Below are 18,950 nucleotides of genomic sequence, written 5' to 3' on the forward strand. Positions count from 1 at the left end.
TTTTTTCTTTTTCTTTTCTCTCTCTCTCTCTCTCTCTCTCTCTCTCTCTCTCTTTTTTGGTACTGGGGATTGAACCCAGGGGCTCTTAATCACTAAGCCACATCCCCAACCTTTTTTATTTTTTATTTTGAAACAAGGTCTCACAAACTTGCTTAAAGCATTGCTGAGTTGCTGAGGCTGGTTTTGAACTTGTGATCCTCCTGCCTCAGCCTTCGGAGTTGCTGGTATTACAGGCGTGCACCACTTCGCCCAGTCTCATCTGTCATATTATTACTTGTTTTGATAATTGTTGGGCATATATTCTAAATAAGACTTCTTACAAAGGTATAAATCTTTGAAATAAAAAGGATGATACTTCTTATGTTTTTGCAGTTTAAAAATTTTTATTAGTTGTTGATGAACCTTTATTTTTATTTATTTATATGCAGTGCTGAGAATTGAACCCAGTGCCTCGTACATGCTAGGCAAGTGCTCTACCACTGAACTATAATCCCAGCCCCTGTTTTGGTAGGTTTTGCCCTTGCAGATTAAATCTGTTCTTTCAGATTAGTCTACTGGATTCCAACGACAGGATTAGAGGGAAATTTGCTTTGAAATTAAGGTATTCCAGTACTTGAAGGTGCAACAGAAATGACAAAAAGAGCTTTGTATTTAAATGAACTGATCCTGAGTATTTCCCACATTTAGTTCTATGTTTAGAATACAGAAACCTTAGATGAGAGGCCTTGAATTCTCTGAAAGTACTTCCAGAGATATTTAACCTGGCTGTCAACCTTCTGCTTACTGTGGAGGAGTAGTTTTGAAATAGCAGAGCTGAGGGGCCTCTTCAGTTGACACTTTGATCTCCTATTCTGAATCTGATGCTTTGAGAATATCATAGTCTTTCAGAGATGTTCTTCAAGTGCTTATCAGTTTAAGAGCAGACTGGAAGAAAGGTATACAAGGTATAGACTTGGTTTTTCATTACTGGGGAGTGTACCCAGGGCTAGGCAGCATTCTCAGTACACAAAGGTACAGATTTTTAAATTCCAAGTAAAATCACATAATTTTTCCAGTAAATTAATTTTTTTCTAACAGATTATAAGTATTTCTGTATTATCAATTTACATTTTATTTAATGTTTGTTTTAGTTAGCTTTTTTACAACTATGACCAAAAGACAAGAACAATTAGAGGAAGAAAAGTTTATTTGGGGGCTCACAGTTTCTGAGGTCTCAGTCTATAACAGCAGATTTCATTGCTCTGGGCTGGAGGTGAGGCAGAACATCATGGCAGAAGAGTGTGGTGGAGGAAAGCAAGGTGTCAGGAAACAGTTTCTCTCACCACAGACAAAATATATACTCCAAAGGCACGCCCTCGCCCTCAGGGACCCACTTCCTCCAGCCATACCCTACCTGCCTATAGTTACCACCCAGGGTAATCAATTCAAGCGGATTAATGTATTGATTAAATTCAGGCTCTTGGGACTCACTCATTTCGCTTCTAAACTTTCTTGCATTGTCTTTCACATCATTTTTTAGGTGAAATCTCATATATAAAACATAACAAAGTTTGAGTCAGCTAAAATAGCCTGCACATTTTAAATTTAAGTTTTGAAAACATATCCCCCCCTTCCTTCCTTCTGCCTTCCTTCCTTCCTTTCTTTCTACTGGGAAATGAGGCCAGGGGTGTTTAACCACTGAACTACATCCCCAGCATGCTCGCTCGCTCTTTCTCTTTCTCTCTCTCTATCTTCTTTTTGAGACAGGATCTCACTAAGTTGCTGAGGCCTGCCTTTAACTTGGTAACCTCCTGTCTCAGTATGTCAAATTGCTGGGATTAGACCCAACTCCACCCCTTTCAAAATTCATTACATTCAAGAAATACTATACTGAATACCTATTATGTGCCTGGCACAGTTCCACATGCTGGGGACATAGAATTTGAATAAGACAACATTCTTGCCCTCAGGAAACTTATATTGTGATGGGCAGATAAATAAACTAGTAAATACTATAATGTCAGGCTCAATTAGTACAATAATAATAATAATAATAACAACAACAATAATAATAATAAAAACAGGACAAGGGATAGAGAGTGGTAGGGGAGGGAATTTCAAATGGAGAATCAAAGAAGCCCTTTCTTGCAAGGTGGCATTTAATGGAGCCCCAAAAGAAGTGAAGAATGGCAAAGTGAATCAAAGACCTAGGAATTAGACCAGAAACTTTGCAACTGCTAGAAGATAACACAGACCCAACACTTCAAAACATAGGCAAAAGCATTGTCTTCCTGAATAAGACTCCTAAAGTTCAGGAAGTAAAACCAAGAATCACTAGTGGATGATATCAAATTTAAAAGCTTCTACATAGGAAAGAAAACAACAGCATGAAGAGAAAGCCTACAGAATGGGAGAAAATCTTGCCAGCTACTCTTCCACCAGAGGATGAGTATCCAGAATACATAAAAAGCTCAAAAAACATGCCACCAAAAAAATCAAATAACCCCATCAATAAATGGGAAAATGAACGGACCAGCCATTTTTAAAAAGAAGACGTAAAAATGGCCAACAAATACATGAAAAAAATGTTTAATATCTTTCACATTCATAAAAATGCAAATCAAAACTATGCTGAAATTTTATCTCTCTCCAGTTAGGTTGGCAGTCACTAAGAATACAAATAATAATAAATACTGGTGAAGATGTGGGGGGAAAATTACACTTATATACTGTTGGTGGGAATATATATTAGTACAACCCCTGTGGAAATCAGTATGGAGATTCCTCAAAAGCCTATGAATGGGGTTGGGTATTTAGCTCAGTGATAGATAGCTTGCCTAATATATATGAAGCTCTGGGTTGGATCCCCAGGGGTGAGGGGGGTGGAGGGGAAACATGATGACCATATGACCCAGCTATCAACTCCTTAGCATTTATCCAAAAGAACTAAAATTAGCATTCTAGAACTCCATATAACAATGTTTATAGCAGTGCAATTCACAATAGCCATGTTATGGAACCAATCCAGGGTTCCATTAACAGATGAATGCATAAAGAAAAAGTAGCATATATATACAACTGAGTTTTACTCAGTTGTAAACAAGAATGAAATTGTATCATTTGCTGATAAATGATGGAACTGGAGAACATCATGCTGAGTGAAATAAGCCTGACTCAGAAAATCAAGGGTCAAAAGTTTTCTCTCATATGTGGAAGACAGAAAAAAAGGAACTCAGAAAATTAGAAAGAAAACCAGTAGAGCAGAGGAGAAGATAGAGGGGGAGGAAGGAAGGGAAAGGGGAGGTACTAGGGAATAAAATTGACTACATTGTTATGTATGTATGAATATATCACAATGAATCCCACACTTATTTTATAATTATAATGCACCAATTAAAAAAGAGACCAGCAGAGTTGAGGAAGGGAGTGAGGAGAAAGGAGGAAAGAAAGGATAAGGGAGGTACTGTGGAGTAAAACTAAAGAAGTTATGTGCAATGTAACGTATACCACAGTGAATCCCCCTATTATGTATAATTATAGAGTGCCAATAAAAACACAAAAAGAAGTGAAGCTTAAGCCATAAAAATATCTGGGGAAAAACCATGCCAAGCATACGATAGCAAAGACCCTGAATTTGAGCATGCTTTGTGTCTTTGAAGAAACAACAAGGAGGCCAGTGTGGGTATAGAGCAAAGAGTAAACAGAGGGTGCTTGGAAATGAAATTGGAGAAATAGCCCAAAACTCATCATTTCAGACCTTATAGTTCATGATCTTATACAGATGTTTTTGGATGTAATAGTGGCATGATTTTTTTTTTCATAATTTCTGAGGATCACCCTGGCTGTCTCGGGAAGACAAATCATTAGGTATAACAGTTATCAAGATAACACAAATTAGATCATCGAGATGACATTGAAAGTTGTGAGAGGTGGTGAAATTTTGGAAACATTTTGGAGTTGGGCCTATAGTCCCTAACCTGTTAGATGAGAGAAATGAGAAAAAGAAGAATCAAGGATGACTAAGAGGATTTTGGCTTGAGCCACTGGGTGAAGTGAAGTATCTTCACAAGATAGGAAAGGTTGAGGAGAGGCAAATATTAAAGGAGCCAAGGAGTTGATTTTGGACACATTCATTTTTATTTTCTTACTGGATATTTAATTAGAGTTGTGAGCACCTAGCAGTAAGTACACATAATTTTCTGGTCCATTTCTTACCGAAATCCCACCCAGCAAGTGTTGCCAGGTCCTGGAAGGAGCAGCAGATGCTCCTTGGTTGGGGCCAAGTTCTGCTCCCTACTTCTTTGTCCTCCAAAGCTCTTAGTTCAACCATTGGAAGCGTCTCTCTTTGCCATCATCCTCCTTGGCTACTTATGAAGACCCGGCTCCTGCTGGTAGCTGAGCACTCTTCTCAGTTCATATCCTGCCTATAGGAGCTTGGATCTTAGAAACATTTTATGAATTTGCACAATTTCAGCATGTTTAGTTCAAGTTGGGAAAAAAATTTTTACTAGGTAAAACTTTTAAAAATATTTATGAGAATTCTATGTAACATCTGATTGAAGTCCACTCCATTAGATAAAAGTCATATGAAAAAATTCTTTTCAGACAAATTTCTCTCTTCAGACTTAATTGTGACAACCTTGGGCACACCAAACTTGGTAAGATATCCTTATTATTCCTACTGCCTGTTTTGTTTAACTTAAAAGATCTACTATAGGCTCACTTAGCCTTTTCTAGAGGTCTTAATAAAAGAACCTTCCAACTTCACCTGAGGATGCTTTACTGATTTGGAGACAGGAGATGAGAACCAGACATTTTTTCAAATCTGCTAGCTTTTGGTCTCCCTTTTCCCTTTCTGCAGTTCTCAGAATATACAGCTAAAAGATACCAACGAACACATTCAGCATTCTGCCTGGAAATCATTTTTTTTTTATCAAGATGTAAAAGTTCACTGGGAATGTTTTATTTGTTGCAAGTTGCTATAGGTAGTAGTTTAAGCAAATATTTCACCACTGCATAATATGTGCTATTGTTTTTCCAGTTTGCTATAGTAGTTTCCTTGTTGCTCAAAAAATACTAAAAGTTTAGATTCTTGTTTGGATTAAAACATGCAGCTTATTGGTAAAGCTAAACTGCACTATTCCTAGCACTACCAAAACCAAAATCAAATAACAGCAACAACAAAACAGATTCTTCACTATTTACAAGGTTATTTCTGAGTGGCAAAAATTGTCTCTCCATGTTTTCCCCTTTGTTATATATTTCTCCTGTATTTCCCCCATTCAATCTTCATTACCATAATCAGACCAACAGAAAATGTGAGGACATGTTTTTCTTGCATCTGTAGTGGAACCCTTGGCAATAGGCAGTAACTGCATAAAGCCTGTCAAGTAGATACATTCTCACTGTTTCTCAGTCTTTGCCCACCACCTGGTCCCAAAGCCAGTGCTATATATTTTAAACTTCTATTAAAGCAGCAGCCACTTCTAGATGCCAATTTCTATATTGGTTAGGTATTGCTGTGTAACATATCTTTATTAGACTTTGAATACGTATATTCCTATACATTGATATCTATATGTATGAATATGTCACTATATCATATTTGACTGTCTCTCCTAAGAATTCATGTGTTAGACACTTAAACCTTAAATTCATATGTTGATGATATTTGGAGGTAGAGCTTTTGAGAAGTAATCAGAGTTATATGAGTTCATGAGGGGAAGCATGATGGGATTATTGGTTAATTTTGATGCAGCAAGAACACCCTCAGCAGATATCATACCGTGTGACCTTCCGAGCTGAATAAACTAATGTTTTTTTTTTTTTTTTTTTTTTTTTTTTTTAGAAATTATTCAGTTTGCAGTATCCTGTCATAGAAAAAGAAAACAGACTAAGCACTCTAAAACTCAGAGGTTTAAAACAGTAAGCATTTATTATTGCTCACTTTTTTTTTTTTTTTTTTAAAGTCAGGTGGGTGGTTCTGCTGACCTTGGACTTGCTCAAGAATCTGCAGTCAGCTGGTGGAAAGGCCTGCAGCTGCTTGATCTAGAATGCCCTCATATGTCTTAGAATTGGTAGGTTTTTGCCAGGGGCAAAACAGTGAGCTTTTATTAGGCTGGTTATTTTGGGGATGTTCTTATGGGGGCTAGGTAGAGTACCAAGATACAGAAGTTGAGTTATGCAAGGACATTTAAGCTTAGGCTTGGAATTGGCACCCTGTTATTTCTGTCACACTTTGTAGCCAACCTTGTCACAAAGCTGGCTTGAGTTTTCTTCTCTGACCCATGTATTATATAGAAGTGTGCTGTTTAATCTCCACATATTTGGGGTTCTTCCAGTTATTGATTTCTTGTTTAATTCCATTGTTGTCTGAAAGTTTGCTTTATGTGATATCTATTACTTTAAATTTGTTAAGGTATATTTTATTGCCTAGTGTCTTTATACATGTCTTTTGATTCATATACATGTATTAGGCATATTTTATGGGAATTTCTGGGTCATAAAGCATGTGTACATTTAGGTCTAGTAGATATCAATAGGCAGTTTTCCAAAGTGGCTGTCACAATTATTCCTCCACCAATAATTCTTGATTTTCTTAGTTTCTTGCTCCTTGTGCTCCACATCTTGTCCTTCACTTGGTATTGTCAATTTTAAAATTTGTAACCATTTTGGTGGGTGTTAGTAGTACTTTATTGTGTTCACTTGCATTTCCTTGATGAATAAAGAAGTTAAGCATCTTTTCACATACTTACTGGCTATTTAGATTCCTTCTTGGTGAAGTGCTATATTTTTTGATTGCTTTTCTTTCTCTCTTTCTTTCTTTCTCCCCCCCTTCCTCCTCCTCCTTGACTGCTTGTCTTTCTTATTTGCGTTGTAGGAATTCTTGACATGTTCTGAGTATTAACTCTTTGTTAGATACTATCTATTGAAAATATTATGAATCTGGAATGTCTCCCAAAGGCTCATGAGTTGAAGACCTGGTACCCAATGCAGCAATATCCAGGGTTAGGATTTTGAGGATGTGATAGAATCCTGAGAGACTATCCTTATCAGTGGATTAATCCTGTGATAGCTGAATGGACTACTGGGAGGTGGTAGAAACTATTGGCAGGTGGGGCATGACTAGAGGAAGTGGGTCATCCAGGATGTGCTCTTAGGGATTATGTCTTGTCCCCACCCCGCCACCCCATTCCTGTCTGCCATGAGCTGAGCAACTTTCTTCTACCACCCTTCTGCCATGATGTTCTGTCTCACCTCAGGCTCAGAGCTATAGAACTGGCTGACCATGGGGTGAAACTTCTAAAACCAAGCCAAAACAAATATTTCCTCCTATAAGTTGTTCATATCAGATAGTTTGGTAATAGTGATGAAAAACTAATACAGAAGTATCTCTTATCTATCATTTTCCCACTTTCTAATGGTGTCTTTCATGAACAGAATTTCTTACTTTTTTCATTTTGTTTCTGGGGATTGAATCCAGGGTCTTGCATATTCTATGCACATGCCCTACCACCTCCAACCCCTAGAACTCATTACTTTTAATATACTCAATTTTCAATCTTTTGTGTTTGATTTTTCTAGAAGTGGACAGTATTATTAGCTAACCATTTTTTGCAGAGAAGTTAATTGAAGTGCTTGGCATGGGAGCTCTGCAGGGTCAGGACTAGGATAAGGCAGACCTAGGACAGCATATGTGGGTCCTGCAGCTGCACCCAAGATTTGCAGTGACTGCCCTCCTAAACAAAAGCAATAACTTCATGGGAACTGAATTACCCCTTTCCATGATCACAAGTCTGATTGATAAACATTGGGAACTGCAAGTGGAAATTGCCTCTTACACCCACAAGCAATAAGGACTTCTCCAGAGCTACTCCCAGAACCAGAACTGAAATAATGATCAATTAGACCAGAGTTGGATCAAGTTGGCTTAATTATGTGTACCCTTTCCCCTGTTCCAATTCTTCCTGTATTTGAATCTAAAGCTCATTTATCCACACAAAGGGCTGAAATGCTGGATCTTACTTTGCCTTCCAAATATGGCCATGTTGATTAAAGTTATTTTTCTGCTTTTCACCATCACCTTTTCTTTATTTCTTTTTTTTGGGGGGGTGGGAGTGAGGAAGGGGGTTGATTCATTGAAATCCCCCATGTCAGGCTTCTAGCCTAGAGCTCCATTAACAGCTCCAGCCCTCCCCAAAGTCTTAAATTATGTCCTTAGGTTGATCACCACCTGGACTAAGGCAAAATATTTTTAATTGGTTTATCTGGATTGGATTCTCAGTATCAGTTTTCCTTTAGCAGTATTGTAGTCCATGTGGCTGCTATAACAAAATATCTTAGACTGGGTGCCTTATAAGCAACTGAAGTGACGACTTGGAGACTGGGCAGTCCAAGATGGAAGCTCAGGCAGATTTCCTCAGGTGATGGTAGGACTCCCCTGCCATCTCTGTCAGACTCTGTCCTCCTGACCAAATCACATCCCTGATGGTTCCCCTCCCAACACAACTGCACTAGGACACAAACATTTAGTCTACATCAACCAGCAATACCAAACTAAATGATCCTACTAAAGTTCACTCTACCAAACACCAAGGAAACTGATTAAAGGATCTCATAATTGGATTCGCAAAAAAAAAAGACTCACAATTTTCCTAAATAGTTAACTTTGAACTTTAGTACTTGTATAGTTTGAGAAGAAGAGTTTCCCGTGACTTAAGAGGGCCTGGGAGCCTTCCTTTCTAGAAGGCTTTCATGAAGAACTTTCCAAGACCTTTCAAGAAGAACTGAGCCCTAGGGCGGATTGCGCTTGGACGCCCCAGTGAGGAGAGGATCAATGTTCTCTGAAGCAAGCCCCGCCCCCCTCCCCCGCTATTCCCCGCCGTAAGGCATTAGTGAAAACCTGGATCCAGGATCTCTCACCCTCAACGCAGTCCATTCCGGCAACCTTTCCCGGTCTTCCCCCAGGCCAAGAGGGGGCGCAAACAGAAAGTGAAAAGCAGCCTGCTGTAATCCGTTTAGCTATCCTCCTACGCTGCGGCGAGGTGAGTGTGGAACTGTGGGTCTTCTCTAGTTTGGGTAATAGCCTGGTGGGGGCAGGGGCTTGATGTAGAGAAAAGAAAAGAGACTTTTCTGTTGCCCTTGGAAACTGGGACGCGCCTGCTGGAGCCACAGTTGAAGAAAATCTCTCTATGCCCAGAAGGGTATGAGTGTTAGGAGACCGCGTTGTGCACTAAAAGAGTCTACGTCTGTTTGAGAACAGAAACCTTGGGCAGATCTTTCCAGAGCCACGGCCTGAGATTTAAGCTGATCCGGCTGCTGAGATGGCACAAGTGGGAGGCTGATGACAGGCGGTGGATATAACCGGGAGCCCAGAGGAGGAGCGCGCGGTTCTGCTGCTGCGCTCGCTGCGCCTCTGGCGCCGGGGACCTCGCGTTCCTCCCCCTGCCTACCACCATCTGCTTCCCCTAACTTTGCTTGTGGATTGTGCATTGCTTCAGTGCACTTGGGTCTTCACTGAGAATCACTTGTTGCTAGAATTTCGTGCGGAACTAACAGCAATCCTGACTTTGCAGCTGTGGAGATTCTTGTGTATATATTACAGAAAATACCTTGGGAGAGCCCCCAGACTGCGGGTTTTGGTTTTCCACGTGCAAGCCATTTCGAAAGGTGTTTTTGTACCCAGTTAGCTCCCTTAGAGCTATTTTCTATATTTTATGTAAGACATAGAATATTGCTGTGATTTTAAGACATTTCCTTGGGATCCTTCCACCACCCATACTGGGATTTGAATCCAGGATTGCTTTACTAATTGAGCTACATTCCTTGCCCTTTTTATTTTTATTTTTTATTTTGAGTCATGCTAAATTGCCCAAGCAGTCCTCAAATTTGAGATCCTCCTGCCTCAGCCTCCCAAATGGCTGGGATTACAAGCATGCACCACCACACCAGTTTTGGCATCTTTTAATAATTCTTTAATACTTAGGAAATGCTATGGCAAACTACTGTATTTCTTAACATTGAAGCTCCAACAGGTTACTCCCATTTACTGCCACAGTACCCAGAAATGTTGGGTAGAATATTTTATGCTTGAGGTGACTTGGATTGTTCATTTTATTTGTAGAATACATGCAACTCTGGTTGGGTACAATTTTGAATAAGGAAAATCGGTGGTCAGGACCTCAGTGCCTTCATACATCCTCCCTTCTCTGAAATGAGATCCTCCCTTCTGCAGAAGCTTATGACTAATTTTGGGCTTGTTGGTGATTTCACTCTGCAAACTAGGGCCTTGTTTTCCCACAGTTCACCATGGTCTCCAACGGAAGTCTTTCAGGTGGGGCCTGGCCATCTGCATTGAATAAACAGTCCAGGTTTTAGCACACTGAAGTTTCCAAGCCACCAATACAGACAGCATCCTAGCCTCAGTCTTAGAACTTTCTCCTCCTGCCTCTCAGCCAGATGCAAAGTTGTAGCATTAGGTGATCATTAAGGTTTGTGCATATTTTGAAATGGCTACAATAACTCTTCATTTGCTAGCTTCCTGCTAGGTGGCAGTGTGCAACAGTGAATTAAACATACAGCATCAACTGTTACTGTGTTGCTTATCTTTTATTCTTCAAGGAGGAAAAAAATAGTGTGTTTTCAAGTTATATCTTACCAACAGATCATTTTTTGAAAAAGAAATTCAATCTGGTTAAATTTAGGAAATAAAGAAAAAGAAAATAGTTTGCATAAACAATGATGTTATTCATGTATGTTTAAATATTGCTCAGTATGCAGACATTTCCAACCTATATTTAAATACTTTTTATTTGGAATGTAAAGAGTTGATTTCAGCAAGAAATGCAGTATCTTACTCAACTATCAGCATTCTACAATAAAAATGTTATCACGTTCCTGGACAAGGGTTTTTGAAAAATTAAGAAAAATTAAGCTGGGTGTAGTGGTAGTACATGCCTGTAATTTTAGTGACTCAGGAGGCTGAGGCAGGAGGGATACAAGTTCAAGGCCAGCTTAGCAATTTAGTGAGATCATCAGCAACTTAAAAAAACTCTCTTAATTAAAAAAAAAAGTTTATCTTTATTTATAATGTGTTTCAGATACTTTTTTTTTTTTTTTGAGGATACAATTTTAGTTTTCAAAAGATAATGTTGAATTACTAAAAAGGAAAATGGGGCTGGGGATGTATCTCAGTAGTAGAGTGCTTGCTAAGCATGCCTAAGGCCCTGGATTTGATCCCCAGTGCAGGAGGGGGGAAAATTAACAATCCTAAACTTGTTATATACAAATATTTTTTGTTTTATATTTCTTGAAATTCTAGTTTGTGATTATTCAAATTGTCTTGATGATTTTCATTTTACTAACTTAAACTTTCTTCTCTGGAGAATTTTTGCACCTGGACACTATTCATGGGAATAGAGAATTTGTTTTTGGCAAGAAACTTCAGAAGATTGTGTGGTACAGCTATTGTTTATAGACATGTGAAGTGTTAGCCATATTCTGTGTTATTTAACCAGCTCCTCATTCATGATTATGTAAATTGCTAAAAGTAGATGAGATATTTTTCTTCATATCTGCGAAGTAGGAAAATTGTCACACACAAAAAAATCTATAAGTTCTTTTTGAAGAATGAATACTTACTAAGAAGACCTTATAGGAAAAACAAAGATGAAGAATTCTTGCCTTGGGGGAATTGCAAGTTCAAGGCCAGCCTGGGTCACTTTGTGAGACCCTGTCCCAGATAAAATTAAAAAAGGTCTGGGGGTGTAGCTCAGAGGTATGGCTCTGGAGTTCAATCCCTAGTACTGCAAACAAATAAACAAATCAAAGATGATGCCTCCTTGCTTCTTGAGGAATCACCTTAGTTCTTATTGTGACATAAAAGCTTCAGTCTTGTGCCCCATTCACCCCTTTTAACTGTGCTTTTTTTTTTTTTTTTAAACTGGGGCTTTATATCAGTGGAGGCTGAATTATTAACACTGAAGTGTATATCTGGAATCTAAGGGCATGCCCTGACACCTCCCCACCCCTTTAATAGTCCATCTTGATTCACAAGGCTGCCAGTGCTCCTTTCTCCCTTCCTAGTCTCTGTTAGTGTTGTCTGAAATGTGTGCTTGGTTGCATAAGATAACCTTCCCAAGCAGAAATCTTTAACCCTCAGCCTTCTTTATATAAAAATAATTGCCTAGCAAGATCAGAAGTCCATTAAAAACCATGGAAACAAATGTTGATAAAATTGGATAAAAGTCAAAATTGGAATCATTACATTGTGGTCATTAGATGCTCTAGGGACAGTGGCAGGTATTAAAGAAGTTTCAAATTAAACAATAGACCAACTGTTTCATGTCACAATTGTTTTTTATGCATCCAATGAAGCAGCTTTAGAAAGTTTCCTAAAATCCTCCAGCTTCCTTCCTTCTCTCCATTGTTGTGATAGAAATAATGCACAGGATGATATGGATCTATAAGCTGACTTGGTCTTGGGAGGGGTATATCCCATTTTAGGTAACCTTGAGAGTCTTGGGGAATAGCTGGAAAAGTGAAAGAGGATCAGGCACTCTAGAGAGGGCACAGAAGAGGAAGCTCTGCATTCTAGGAATAGCTGGGGCAGAATGTGTGAGGAGGACACCAGGAAAAGAATCAAGAGGTGTAGGGTGGGATACACATCCTCTAGCTTTTAAGCTAACAGAGTTTGATATTTACCTTGAGAATTTGAAATTTGATATTTACCTTTTTTGGGAAGCCATTGAAGGATGTCAATCGGAGGTGATATACCTAATCTATAGCTGAATGGAGAATGCATGAAAGTCAGACTGGGAAGAACATTGGTTATTGGTCTTGAGAGTAACCAGGTAGGAATGAGTGAGGAGTGTTAATGAGAGATAGTTGAAAGGAGGTAGTTGCATGTGCCTGAAGAGTGGTCCAAAGTCCTGTTATGGTTTATATTTGGAATGTACCCCAAAGGCTCATGTGTTGAAGGATTTGTCTACAGTGTAGCAATTTTCAGACTTGGGGTTTTTGGGAAGGGCTCTGATCTCATCAATGTAGTAATCCAATAATGCATTCATAATTGAATGGACTGTAAAACCATGATCCAAAATAAATATTTCCTCTTTTAAGATTGTTTTTCTCAGGTGTTTTGTCACAGCATAGAAATCAGACTAATATGGGTCCTTAGACATCTTCCCATCAGTCTACCATCTCATCTCTTTCTAAGCAACCATGTAAGGGATGTCCTGGAGATTTATGTTATAGAGTGACCACACCTCCTGGGAGAGTCAAGCTAACTGGAGAAATTATACCTTAATAGGAATAATTTAATAGGAATAATTTAAGTTTGATAATCAGTTACATCCCCTCTGAAAGCCCTTCCTGGTATTATATTTATCTCAGTTAAGAGGGTTGTTTATTAAAACAATTGATTTCCAGTTGCTAGATGAGAAAGAACTGAGCAGAGGAGGCTTCCCAGAGCTCCCTGCCTTCTGCCTCACCTCTTTCCTGCCAATAGGGAGAGAGAGCAGAGAGGGACACAGACTGTCAGGGTTGGAAATATCATGTATCAAGTGCATCACTAGGCTTGGCTTCTCGTTTTTCAGTCTAAAGCACGGGGTAGAATCATTTCTTTGTTCCAATTCTGGCCCTGCACAGTCAGAATTTGGAGCTGGCACACTCAGACTGCTAATTTTCTTTGAGATACTCAGTCTTTCTTCTGTCTCTTTTAATTCAAAACAAAGTAGGAAATTTGGATCTATTTTAGGATGACAGTGCTGCTGGTTTTGGTGGAATAGCACTTGCAGGAGCACGAGGCAGTTGCACTTAGCTCCAAACTCCACTCTGGGCAGCAGATGGCCAGCCCCAGGGCAGTACATTATAGAAGCTCAACTTCTAGGGTCAAGAGAGTTGGTTAGTGAGAGTCCATTTCAGATGTGATGTTCTGTGATTGAACAAACACATTGCTCTGTACCAGGAAAAAAATATTTGGGGGCATTCTCTTAGAAGACTCTGAGATTTATTTTTCAGGCAATGCTAGGCAGAAGGGCACTTTGCTCTTGGAGTGCCATGGAGTTGGAGATTGGTGGTCTTCATCGTGCTCTCCGCAAAGCCATCTGTCACACAAGCTGGGAGACTGCTGACTTGATGATAGGCCTTGGGTAATTAATACTATATATTAGATTGATTGTTACTGCTACAAATGTACCCTGAGACTTGGTTGATGGCTGCATACTATAAATCACAGTACTGGGATCTGTTCTTTAGTGGTGGGTATTTAACCACTGCTTGGTCCCTGAGATCTCACTACTCTAGCTTCAGGAGTATAACCTAAGTTGAGATTTTCCAGATGCAAGGGAATTTGTAGCCTTAAATTCTTCTGTTGCAGAATTTTCTTTATACAGCCTTATAAAGACCCCACAACTGACCTGAGCTATCTGGTAGCTGTAAAAACATTCCTAACTCTGTCCTCAAGTTCTCTCTCCATCCTTTGTTTTCCTTTGTCCCTGGCTTGTTTTGTATTCATGACAAACTTTCATTGTTTTTCCCATGTCTTTCCTTTCCATTGATCTTGGTGTCAAGTGACCTGATTTCTAGACCCACTTCTGCTTTAAAAAAAATGATACAGTCAATCACTTAAACTTGCTGAAGATCAGTTTACTTATTTGTTGGAACTTGTCTAGCTTACAAAGTGGTTATAAATAAGATTGAGTAGACTGACAGACCTAAAACTTTTGAGAGTGATATAATTTTATTCCCTTTTAAGCTCATAATATTGTTTTACTTTCTAATCTGGATGCATTAATTATAATAAATTGATTTTGCACCTAAGTAGAATTTTTTTGAGAGAGAGAGAGAGAGAGAGAGAGAGAGAGAGAGAGAGAATTTTAAAATTTATTTTTTATTTTTTGGCAGACACAACATCTTTGTTTGTATGTGGTGCTGAGGATTGAACCCCGGGCCGCACGCATGCTAGGCGAGTGTGCTACCACTTGAGCCACATCCCCAGCCCCTAAATAGAAAATTTGATAATTTTTCTGTTATGCAAAGGAAAGAAACAATGATAATTAACTTTTATTGTTTATTATTAAAAAAACTGAGGCTTAGTAACTTGTCCAAATTATATTATGTATAAGTGATAGAACCAGAATTAGAACCCAAATAGCCAGCTTCACATTTTATGTAGCTAATATCTACTATCATCTACTGAGTAGAAGGTAAGGAGCTTTACAGGTTCCTGGTAGATTTTGTTTTGTTTTCTCTAACATACTAGCCAACAACTATTCTGCGTAGGTTTTTTTTTGTTTGTTTGTTTATTGTTTTTTCCCTCCTGTGGTTCAGGTAGATAGCTGTAATGTTAGCATGATCTGGTATGAATTTTATAGTATTAATGGTAAAAAAAATAGAAAAGAGTCATGTACAGTGGCAAAGGCCTTTAATCCCAGTGACTCAGGAGGCTGAGACAGGCGATCTCAAGTTTGAGACCAGCCTCAGCAACTTAGGAAGGCCCCAAGTGGCTTAGTGAAACACTATCTCAAAATTAAAAAATAAAAAGGGTTGTGGTAAAGTCCTCTGGGTTCAATCCCCAGTAAAAAAACAAAACCAAAACATTACAAAAAAAGAAAAAACAAACAAACAAAACCCCCCAAATCACATGAACACAAAAGCCAGACTCTTCTGTGGTTGTAGTATCTATCAAAGTTGTAAAGTTATTGTCTTGAGCAATTTACCTTGCTGCCTTCAAATTTAATATTCTCACCAAAACTAAGGATAGTAGTTGCTACTTCATGCAGTTGTTTTTGGCTTGTAAATGCTACATACTTAGGAAAGGCCTTGCCCATAATAGGTTGTTCAATAAACATGAGCAGTCTCCTTTTCATGTTCATATCTCCTTAAGAAGTTCCAGTTGATGAGACAGTGACATTGAGAATTCAGTTTCACTTCCATCTAATAAAAATCATAATAATATTTAAATGTATGGTGTACCTGCATTACGCCAGCTGGGGAGTTGAGATTTGAATCCTTGCAGACTCTAGAGTCTGTTTTCGTAGTTACTCTATTTGAGAATTCCCACGGATGAAAGAAGAAAAATGCACTTTCAGTGAGTCATTGTGTTATTGAGGAAGAAAAGTATCCTGGGCTTAAAAGTAAATCAAGATGAGAGAAGAGCTCACTTTTTAGACCCAGGTCTTTAACCAGAGTTCTGTATCCTTTTTACAGTTGTTGTTATATCTTTAACTCTCTCCTAGAGACCTGTGGCTCTGAGTTAGGGTCAGGCCTTTGGAGCACTGTGAAGCAATACTGACCATCTTCTGCAAGCTGATCCCTGCTTCACTCTGACCTCCACAAGGCCATTTGCTAAGACGTGGAACTCATGGAGTCTTGGGAATAAGAGACAATCTTTTGGAACCATGTAGTTCCTTTTTAAAACTTTTCAAAAAGATCATCCATCGAGATAGATGAAACCAGAGTCATGTTGCTCAAACAGCACACTGCTTTATTACACTTGCCATACAGGAATTAACAAAATAAATTGATAATCGGGTTTCTTTATGTTTTCACTGAAGTTGGTTTTCTTGGGGTATACTGGGGCAGTTGATGATTATCCATTATAAATTTTCTTTGTCTAGTGTTGGGAATTAAATCCAGGACCTCTTGCATGCCAGGCAAGCACTTTACCACTGACCAACACCCTCGTCAATTATTATTCATTTTTGATTGAAGCCTGACCAATATTTTTTTTTTCTAATTTTTAACCAGAGTGGGTACATAGTCCTGGTACTTTCTTTCCTTTTTTCCCCACTCTGTAGTGGTAGAGAGTGATTGAACTCAGGGCCTCGTGTATTTGAGGCCTTCGTGAAGACCAGGTCCCAGCAGGAATGGCAGTGCAAGAAATTGTATGCTAGGCAAGTGCTCTACCACTCTTCTACTTCTTTACTCCTTTGAAACCTAGATATAAGGAAGTAACTTCACATAAATGGCTTCTGGAATTCGATCCTCTTATGCCAGAGAAAATTAAGTGAAAGAGAATTTTAGGTTTGGGACCTGATTGTAGATTTGACATGCTCTTCTAATGGGCTAGGTGACCTTAGGTGAACCACTTCACTACTCTGGTCTCCATTTCCCTGTCTGTGAATGAAAGTATTAGGACTACATGATCTTGAAGATTCCTTTTAGTTTAAAACATCAGTGCTCGTACATGATAAACCTGTAAGACTACATTTATTAAATCTTGTGCACTGTCGCTAAAAGATTATCCATTTGTCTGTTACAGAATTGTTTGATGTCTTCTTGTCTGAAGAATCTCCAGCTGCTCCGATGATAGCTTAAGAAGACTGCATGCTGTTTGCTCTCGACGCCAAGCCAGGCTCGCTCAAAACCTCAGATCTCAGTCCTTCATGGAGACCAGGTCCCAGCAGGAATGGCAGTGCAAGAAATTGGCACCCAGATGGTTCCTCCATGTGAAGCTGTCTCGGGCTATGGGCTGCCGCGAGAACACCTGTTAACTGGGCTAGCCCTCTGTCAGTCACCCAGGGCAGGGCAGCATGGTGCGGATTCAGAGGAGGAAGGTTTTGGCATCTTGCCTGTGCATGACAGCTACTGTCTTTCTGCTCATCACACTCCAGGTACCAAATTTGAGTTGTGTATTGTGGATTCATCCCTGAGGCTTTGCCATCTCCTCTATATCCCCAGCTCTGTTCTCACAGAATTCCAAGTATGTTACTTTTTGCTTAATCTTTCAGGATCAGGTGATTGCTACTGTCTAAGGCAGGAAAAACACTTTTTTTTTTTTTTTTAATTTAATCATGTGAAGTTGAGGTTGAGTGAATGGGTACAGCAAACAGATATGTCAGGCAGAAACAAAATCATTGAGATTGAGATCAGAGTGTGACTCTTGTATGGTCCTGGTTTTAGGCAAAGTTCAGACTGTCTCATTGGGTCAAAGTTGAATAACTTTCTCAAAGTTTTCTATCTGCTTCTTTTTTTTTTTTTTTTGTGGTACTAGGGGTTGAACCTAGGGGCTCCCCCATGCTAGAAGTGCTCTACTACTGAGCTATATCCCAGCTCTTTTTAATTTACTTTGAGACAGGCCCTCACTAAATTGCCCAGTTTGGCCTCAAGCTTGTGATCCTCCTGCCCCACATTTTTTGGTAGCTGGGATTATAGGTCCTAATCACTTCTGAAAGATGGCATTCTTGAAGAAGCAAGGACTATTCTGTAAAGAGTATCTGAAAGATATTCTGTGTCTTAAAGTAAGTGCAGAATACAAACAACTGCATTAATAAATTTCTTGACATATTTGATTTATTTCCTACGGTTATTCTAAACTCTGTTTGCTGATTTAAAACTGAAATAAAAATTGTGCAGTGATGGTAAAAATATGGCTATCACATGTAGATATATTCTGTCCATTTGAGCCTTCAAGAGACTTTTACAGATTATCTGTGGATGTCAGTCTTTCAGGTATGGGACCAATGGAAATAGGTGTTCCTTGGGCTTTTTGACTCTGCAAGATCCTACTTCTCCTAATCAGCATAGAATGAGATAAAGATTTTGAAAGCACTTTGGCAGATACTCTACAGCCAGACTCGGATTCTGGACAGAGGAAACACTTGACTGCTTCCTTGCTTGTCTTTCAGGAAACACTTGCTTGTCTTCCTTGCTTGTCTCTAGGAGTTGCTCTGTAGGAGGGGCTGGGTTTTTCTGCTCCTTTCTACAGAAAGTTATAAGAGAGCTTTGATCTTATTTTGGCTCTTTTCTCAGTTATGAAGAGTACCTAAGGTAAGAGTTTTCCTTTTGGTGTCAGAATAAATTGCCACCATATTTTTGACGTGTATGTCTTTCTTCTCTCAGTTCCAGAGCATCAGAAATGGTATGAATACTGGAGCTAAACCTTAGTGTGGATCAGTTTGGGTTTTGCCACTAATAGCATGGTTTGGGTTATTCCTCAGTCTTTCCTGGCACATGGGATACTTTTATAA

At 39.1% G+C, this 18,950-nt stretch overlaps 1 protein-coding gene across 1 annotated transcript in view; it reads left to right on the forward strand.

Moving 5' to 3' along the window:
* Positions 1-17,246: 17,246 nt before the first annotated feature.
* Pofut3 (protein O-fucosyltransferase 3) overlaps positions 17,247-18,950 on the forward strand; it is an 82,106-nt gene continuing 80,402 nt past the window's right edge. The window contains exon 1 of the mRNA XM_076852505.1: positions 17,247-17,594. Within this exon, the coding sequence (XP_076708620.1) occupies positions 17,514-17,594 (81 nt within the window). The 5' untranslated portion in view covers positions 17,247-17,513. The remainder of the gene's footprint in view (positions 17,595-18,950) is intronic.

The sequence above is a fragment of the Callospermophilus lateralis genome, chromosome 4, assembly GCF_048772815.1.
Source record: "Callospermophilus lateralis isolate mCalLat2 chromosome 4, mCalLat2.hap1, whole genome shotgun sequence".
NCBI lineage: Eukaryota > Metazoa > Chordata > Mammalia > Rodentia > Sciuridae > Callospermophilus > Callospermophilus lateralis.